The 7,509-nt window shown below is 57.9% G+C and overlaps 1 protein-coding gene across 1 annotated transcript in view; it reads left to right on the forward strand.

Annotated features, from left to right (window-relative positions):
• KDM4B (lysine demethylase 4B) overlaps positions 1 to 7,091 on the forward strand; it is a 94,391-nt gene extending 87,300 nt beyond the window's left edge. Inside the window, exons 16-21 of the mRNA XM_007460540.1 lie at positions 22 to 130; positions 4,338 to 4,523; positions 4,605 to 4,769; positions 5,208 to 5,327; positions 5,808 to 5,900; positions 6,915 to 7,091. Coding sequence (XP_007460602.1) covers positions 22 to 130; positions 4,338 to 4,523; positions 4,605 to 4,769; positions 5,208 to 5,327; positions 5,808 to 5,900; positions 6,915 to 7,091 — 850 coding nt within the window. The remainder of the gene's footprint in view (positions 1 to 21; positions 131 to 4,337; positions 4,524 to 4,604; positions 4,770 to 5,207; positions 5,328 to 5,807; positions 5,901 to 6,914) is intronic.
• The last annotated feature ends 418 nt before the right edge of the window (positions 7,092 to 7,509 follow it).

Genomic DNA, 7,509 nt, shown 5'->3' on the forward strand with positions numbered 1-7,509 from the left:
CCGCCCCCCCCCGCCCCCCAGGTGGATCCACGTCATCTGCGCCATCGCCGTCCCGGAAGTGCGGTTCCTGAACGTGATGGAGCGCCACCCCGTGGACATCAGCGCCATCCCCGAGCAGCGGTGGAAGCTGGTAGGGGCCCTGGAGAGTCCCTATGCCCCAGGGATGCAGGGTGGCTGCCAGGGAAACAGAAGTCACAATTTCAGTTTGGCCAGCAGTTACTCTTTGAATAGCCATGGGGGTACCCGGAGAAAAGCAGGGCTCCCCTCCCCGCCTCTGTTTCGAGCTTTTCACACAGGGGAAGCCACCCACACTCTGCCCAGTTCTCTCTTGCCTAACCTGCGATATGCCGCCAAACAGAATTTTAAGTACCCAATCCAGTTACAGTGGTCATCGAGCAGGGCTCTAGAATGTCTTCATCATGCCTAACTGAAACTTCTCACACGTTAAATGGCAGCTCTCTATTTCCCCTCCCCCACCCTTGCGACCGTCACTCTGCTCTCTGCTTCTGTGAGTTTGTTTCCTATGCCTTGTGGAAGTGGAATCGTGCAGCATGGGTCCTTCTGTGTCTGGCTTTTTTCACTGAACATAAGGTTCTCAACATCCATTCATATTGCTGCAAATGGCAGGATTTTCTTCTTTTTCGTAGCTGAGTAATATTCCATTGTATTTCTACACCACATCTTCTTTATCCATTTTCTGTCGAGGGACACTTAGGTTGCTTCCAGGTCTTGGCTATTGTAAACGATGCTGCAGTGAACATGGGGGTGCAGGTGTCTTTTCAAGATAGTGATTTTGTTTCCTTCAGACAAAAACTCAGGAATGAAATTGCCAGATGATATGGTAGTTCTATTTTTAATTGTTTGAGGAACCACCATACTGTTCTTCATAGCAGCTACACCAATTTACATTCCCACCAACAGTGCATGTGGGTTCCCTTTTCTTTCTGTCCTCAACAATACCTCTTGTCTTCTTGATGATAGATGTTCTAACAGGTGGTTTTGATTTGCATTTCCCTGATGATTAAGTGATGTTGATATCTGTTCGTGTACCTGTTGGTCATCTGTATGTTTTCTTTCTTTTTTAAAAAAAATTAATTAATTTATTTTTGGCTGCGTTGGGTCTTCGTTGCTGCACACAGGCTTTCTCTAGCTGCAGCAAGCAGGGGCTGCTCTTCATTGTGGTGCATGGGCTTCTCCTTGCGGAGCACGGGCTCTAGGTGTGTGGGCGTCAGTAGTTGTGGCATGCGAGCTCAGTAGTTGTGGCTCACGGGCTCTAGAGGGCAGGCTCAGTAGTTGTGGTGTACAGGCTTAGTTGCTCCGTGGCATGTGAGATCTTCCCGGACAGCGCTCGAAGCCGTGTCCCCTGCACTGGCAGGCGGATTCTTAACCACTGCGCCACCAGGGAAGACCCCTCTATATGTTTTCTTTAGGGAAACGTCTGTTCAAGTCCTTTGCCCATTTTTGAACTGGGCTGGTGGCTTTTTTGCTCCTAAGTTGTAGGAGTACCATCACTGGCCCCTCTAAGGAGCACGGCCATCCTTGGGCAGGTGTGGTCTTGCAAGGCTCACGCCTCCTGCTCTTGCTGGTAACACACACACCCCTCCCCCATCTGGGAGAGCCTTTGGCTCAGTGGGCAGTAGGCAGACAGTGAGCAAACACTGGCTTCCCTTCCCAGCTTGGCCACCAGCCAGTTGTGTGACTCTGGACAGATTCCTTGACCTCTCTGTGCCTCAGCCTTCCCCTCCGTAAAATGGGGCTGCTAACAGTCCCCCGTGTGGGGAGCATCAACTGGGCCACAACAGAAAGCGCTGATCATGCCATCTGAGCACCAGCATGTGCTCTCAGGTCATCCTCACCTGTGAGTTTGCAGGTGGCCGTGTGGGGGACATGTGGGTGATGGGATGTGTCTTGTGGCATCTGGGAGCTGGGTCCTTGGCCCAGGGGTATGGACAGCATCCTGGCTGCTTTTCCTGCCTGGTTTATTTCCCAGCTGCCTGGGGCAGGCCTGGCTAGTGACGCTCCTCCAGGCCTCTAGTGGGCAGGAGGCAAAGAAATGGGGCTGCGGGCACTGAACCCAGCGGGGAGTCCCAGTGAAGGCACAGAGACACCGACCGCGGAGCCCACAGGTGCGGGGCCCCTGGGCAGGGCTGAGTGGGCAGCCAGCTGGAGCCGTGTGGGAGGGGACGGACGGGGCTTGGTCAGGAAACAGGGGGCACTGGGGCCAGCGCCAGCCCCGCCCAGCGAGGACGGGCGTTAGGAAGAGGCTGGTGCCTGCGGGTGATTCCTCCAGGAGCACGGGCAGAAAAGGCCTCATTATTCAGGTGGAGTGATGGTGCGGTGCGCTCTGCCGTAATAGATCCTCCTCCCTCCCAGACGCTTTATGGATCATCTGACATTTCCAGCTTGCAGCCTCTTCATTACCAGCACTTGTAACGATGAATTAAAAATCTTTTTACACGAGGCTCGCTTGTATTGCCTAATGGAGCCTCGCAAGGAAGCCAGTGGTTAACTCCTGCGTGCCCGGCCGCCCGCCTGCCTTCCTGGGGCCATGTGCAGGCCGCAGGCTCGGGGACGGTCACACCTGGTCACCTGCCCAACTTTCTGTCCCCGTGACTCCCTGGCCTCTGGTCCTGGTGAGCGGGGCTGGCCCCAGCCTGCCGGCGGCCTGAGCCTCGTGCTCACCCCCTCACCAGGCCAGTTCAGGTTGCGAGGCTGCCGGGGCGGGTGCCTTGAACCAGCTCTGCCCTCTCGTTGGCCCTGCCTTGAGGTGTAGAGGCCGGTGTCACATCCTGATGGGAGGGAGGGTGGGCTGGCAGGCAGGTGGTGAGGGATGACGGCAGGGGCCGGTGGGGAAGAGGGAAGGCCGGAGACATAGGGCATGGTGCCTTGCGGCCTCCATGGCTGATGGCACACCCAGCCGTAGCCCTTGGCCTCCTCCTGGCCACTGTTCTCCACCAATGTCCACACCCCACCCTGTACCACCCCCCATCCCCACCCCCGCCTCACTGCCTCCAGTGAGGGAGTCCCAGACACGGGACTCACCCTTAAGGCAGCCCTGAGCTCAGCCCTTGATAAATGGCCCGATGGGGGCCTGGCCTGTATTCCTCGTGACGTGGAAACTCGAAATAACGAGCTGCCACCGGAGGCTGGATTGAACGAGCTGCGTGTCAGGCCTGGCTGTCAGGTTTCTCCCGGGCCTCGGCTGTGGGGTCGCGGCCCGGTCGCCAGGGCAGCTGTGCTCCACCTTCCGCTCCCTGTGGAGCCACGCAGAGCACAGTCCTCAAGGGCCGTGTTGTGCTTCTGCACCTGTCCCCGCGGGCCGGCTGGAGAATCAGGCATCGACGGTTTAATAATGAGATATCATTGCCATCGATTGGTGCCGGGCAGCACTCCTGCAGCGCCTTTGCTGTGGGGCTTCTCTGGCTTTTGAATGCGGTTTACAAAGCGGTAAAGGCCCACTTATTAAATGCCCAGAGTGACGGGCTGGTGGTGGCTGAGTGGTCGCAGGGCGTGGGCGTAGGTGCAGCATCCGCGGCCTGGGAGCTGATGCCCAGCAGAGCAGGTCACCCGGGCAGGGCGTTCCCACGGTGTGGGCCCTCTGCCCCTCCTTACGAAGGGCTACACTGCAGCGTCTTTCATTCAAAATTAAGATAAAATCTCCCATTTTATTTATTTATTTATTTTCTTAAAAAAAAAAAAAATCCCCCATTTTAAAGAGAACATTTTCCTTTTACTACATTCACAGAGTTAGGCAACCATCACCTCTACCTAGTTCCAGAACATTCCATCACCCCAGAACGAAACCCCCTCCCTATTGGGTGACTGCCATCTCCCTCCCTCAGCCCCTGACAACCCCTAACGCACTGGCTGTCTCTGTGGATCTGTCTGCCTGTTCTGGACGTTTCCCATCAATGGAATCACACACTGTGTGTCCTCCTGTGTCTGGCTTCTCTCACTGAGCATCGTGTTCTCAGGGTCCATCCACGTTGTAGCGAGTGTCAGTGCCTCTCTCCTTTTCAATGATGAATCATGTTTCACTGTGTGATTGCTGGTGCCTGTTCCAGTCTTGGAAGTGCTCCTGGGGGGCAGCTGCAGGCGGGGTTGGTGGGCCTGGGGTGGTTTGTGGGGGGCTCTACATCACGGTCAAGACTCTCCCAGGATGCCTCCACTCAAGGCCGGCTGCCGGGCCTCCGCACTCCAGCCCTGGGTCTCAGAGTCACTCCCAGGAGACAGACCTGGGGGCCGGGCAGGAGGCCTCCCAGCCCCAGGGGGCGGGGGCGGGGGCGGGGGGTAGAGGCACCGGCCAGAGCCCCATTCCCACTGCCGTGTCCCCGCAGAAATGTGTGTACTGCCGGAAGCGGATAAAGAAGGTGTCGGGCGCCTGCATCCAGTGCTCCTGCGAGCACTGCTCCACCTCCTTCCACGTGACCTGCGCCCACGCCGCTGGCGTCCTCATGGAGCCAGACGACTGGCCCTACGTTGTCTCCATCACCTGCTTCAAGCACAAGTCGGGGGGTCACACTGTGAGTGCCCTCCTGCCCTCTGCCCTGTTTCCCTGTCCGCCCACCCGCCCCGCTGTGTTCTGACACCCCCTCCGCCTCCAGGTCCACATCCTGAGGGCCGTGTCCTTAGGGCAGGTGGTCATCACCAAGAACCGCAACGGGCTTTACTACCGGTGCCGCGTTATCGGCACCACCACGCAGACCTTTTACGAAGTGAACTTTGACGACGGGTCTTACAGCGATAACCTGTACCCAGAGAGCATCACCGTGAGCAGCGCAGGGCCAAAGGGGGCGGGGCCAGGGGCGGTGGGTGGGGCGAGGGGCGGGCACAGGCGCAGGGCAAGTGTTGCCCTTAGGAAGGGAGGTAGCTGGATCCCTCACAGGGGTCCCCTGCATCCAGGGTCACCATTGTCCCTGATGGGCAGGCCCAGGCTGTAGGGCCCCTGCTAGAAAGCGCCACCTGTTTCTGTAGAAACGGCAGAGAGCCAGGCCAGTCTAGATACACCTGCAGGCGGGCGATTCCCCAGGGCTGGGATGGCCACGGCACCCCCGGCCTGGGCACCTGCCCACAGCTCCCCTTGATAGTTCAAGCTGAGAGCACTGCCTTCCTCCTGGTGGCAAAATCTACCAAATGGGGCCTTTCTTAGCCCAGGCGAGCGCGGTGACCAAGGCCGAGGGCGCCCCTTACCCCCCGCCCTTCCACAGAGTAGAGACTGTGCCCGGCTGGGTCCCCCGCCTGAGGGCGAGTTTGTTGAGCTCCGGTGGACTGATGGCAACATCTACAGGGCCAAGTTCATTTCCTCTGTGACCAGTCACATCTACCAGGTGAGGGGATCCTGTCTCCCAGGTACAGGGATGGGCTGGGGCGGGGCCCTCGACGAGGTCCTGCTGGGGATGATGGCGTTTGCCCACTAACTGAGAAGGTCAGCACAAGCTGGAAGGTTGTCCAACTGTCCAATATTATCCCCTTTGGAGGTGTCTTCCCGGTGTGTGTGTGTGTTAGAACATACATAACATAAAATTTACTGTTTTAACCAGTTTTTAAGCGTACAATTCAGTGCTCTTGTTTTTTTTTAAAAACCAAGTTGGTTGTGAGTTTCTCACCATGATTGTGGAAAAGAAATTATTGAAAAGGGTGGAATCATTGAAGAGAAACCACCCGTATCCCAGCGAGAAAGATGACAGCTGCTGACCCTGTGCTGTTTCCCATGGCTTGTCTGGCAAGCAGGCCGTGAGAGTGCGGGTGTCGGGCCTCAGCCAGGCCAGGCTGAGCAGCCAGCAAGCTGAACTGTGTCCCCTTGGCAGGTGGAGTTCGAGGATGGGTCCCAGCTGACGGTGAAGCGTGGTGACATCTTCACCCTGGACGAGGAGCTCCCCAAGAGGGTCCGGTCCCGGCTGGTAAGTGGCTGGGTGTGGGGGTGAGCGCTGCTGCCTGGGAGAGTGACCCGTCCAGGTGGCCTTGACCTCCTGCCTCAGCCTTTGCCTGTTCTGGGGCGGGAGGGTCAGCCCGGCCGGCGAGGAGGAGACAGAAGCGCCTGCACATGGATCTGAGCTGCAGGTCAGCAATGCACAAAGGAACAGGGGAGACTGGCCTCTTCTCACAGCCTTTCACTGTCTTCTTTCTTTTGTATTTAATCCAAGGTTTTGAGGATTGGGGGCTGTGGCCATGGGTGGAAGAGCTGAGTCAGAGCTGGTGGGGGTCTCAGATGCCAGGTTCCCTTGGGGGACGGACAGGAGCTGCCAGGCAGACGAGTGGCCTGTGTGTACCCTGGCCTTGCCTCCTGAACTCTGTGGATGGCAGGGCGCCCGTCCTGCTAGGGAGCCAGTGACTGGGAGCTTAGGGCCCCTCCTCTGCCCGATGGGGGGCTCACTCACAGGGTGGGGGTCTAGGCAGAGGCAGGAGGGGCCATCCCCAGTGAGTGTTGTTTCTCAGAACATTGTCATTGGCTGAGGGTCAGCAGCCCAGGGCCCTTGACCCCCAGCAGGGCAGGCATCTCCTCCAGCCAGGACCCCGAGCGGAGCCTGTATTTCAGTCTGTTCCAGCTGTGATAACAAAATATTACAGACTGGAACTTACACAACAAACTGTCTCTCACAGTCCTGGAGGCTGGAAGTTCAAGATCAAGGTATCAGCAGATTCGGCGCCTGGTGAGGGCCGGATCCTGGCTTACAGACACCTGCCTTCTGGTGTGCTCACATGGTGGAGAGAGAGAGCGAGAGAGAGCTCTCTGGGATCCCTTTATAAGGGCACTGATCCCATTCGCAAGGGCTGCACCCTCATGACCTCATCACCTCCTGATACCATCACACTGTGGCAGGCTAGGGCTTCAACACAGGACTCGGGGGGGACACAGACCTAAAGGCCGCAGCACCCCATCCGCACTAACCCCAGTGCCGTCTGATCTCCTGCAGTCGGTCACCACGGGGGCCCCGCAGGAAAATGTCTTCTCGGGAGAAGAGGTGAAGGCCGCCAAGCGCCCGCGGGTGGGCACCCCTCGCGCCGCGGAGGACTCGGGGCGGAACCCAGACTACCCGGCCTTCATGGAGAGCCTCCTGCAGGCGCAGTGCTGGCCCGGAGCCCCGTTCTAGGACAGCCGGCCGCCCGGCGACCCCTTGGCCCAGCAAGGCAGGCACGGCGGGCCCAGGCATTTGCTTGCTGTGAATCCCTGTCCTCGCCTCCGTGGCCCGAGAGGCTACCTCGGCGACAGGAGCGAGCAGGACGCCACACGCGCCCCCGGACTCAGGGAGCAGGGCCACGTGGGCTCTGGGGGGCCGGCGGGGGCACGCGCCACCCCCTCAACCCAGATTCGTAAACCACGTAAGCTCTTCTTCTCGAAAAGGTGCTACTGCATTGCCTGCCTCCTGAGCAGCCTTTGAGATTGTGACTTCTGTACATAAATCACCTTTGTGAGGTTCTTTCTATAAATACCTATTGTTTAAAAAAAAAGCAAGAAAAAAAGGAAAGAAAAGGAAAAACAAGCCCAAAGTTGTTTTCTAGATTTGTGGC

Source organism: Lipotes vexillifer, unplaced genomic scaffold, assembly GCF_000442215.2.
Source record: "Lipotes vexillifer unplaced genomic scaffold, Lipotes_vexillifer_v1.1 scaffold1011, whole genome shotgun sequence".
NCBI lineage: Eukaryota > Metazoa > Chordata > Mammalia > Artiodactyla > Lipotidae > Lipotes > Lipotes vexillifer.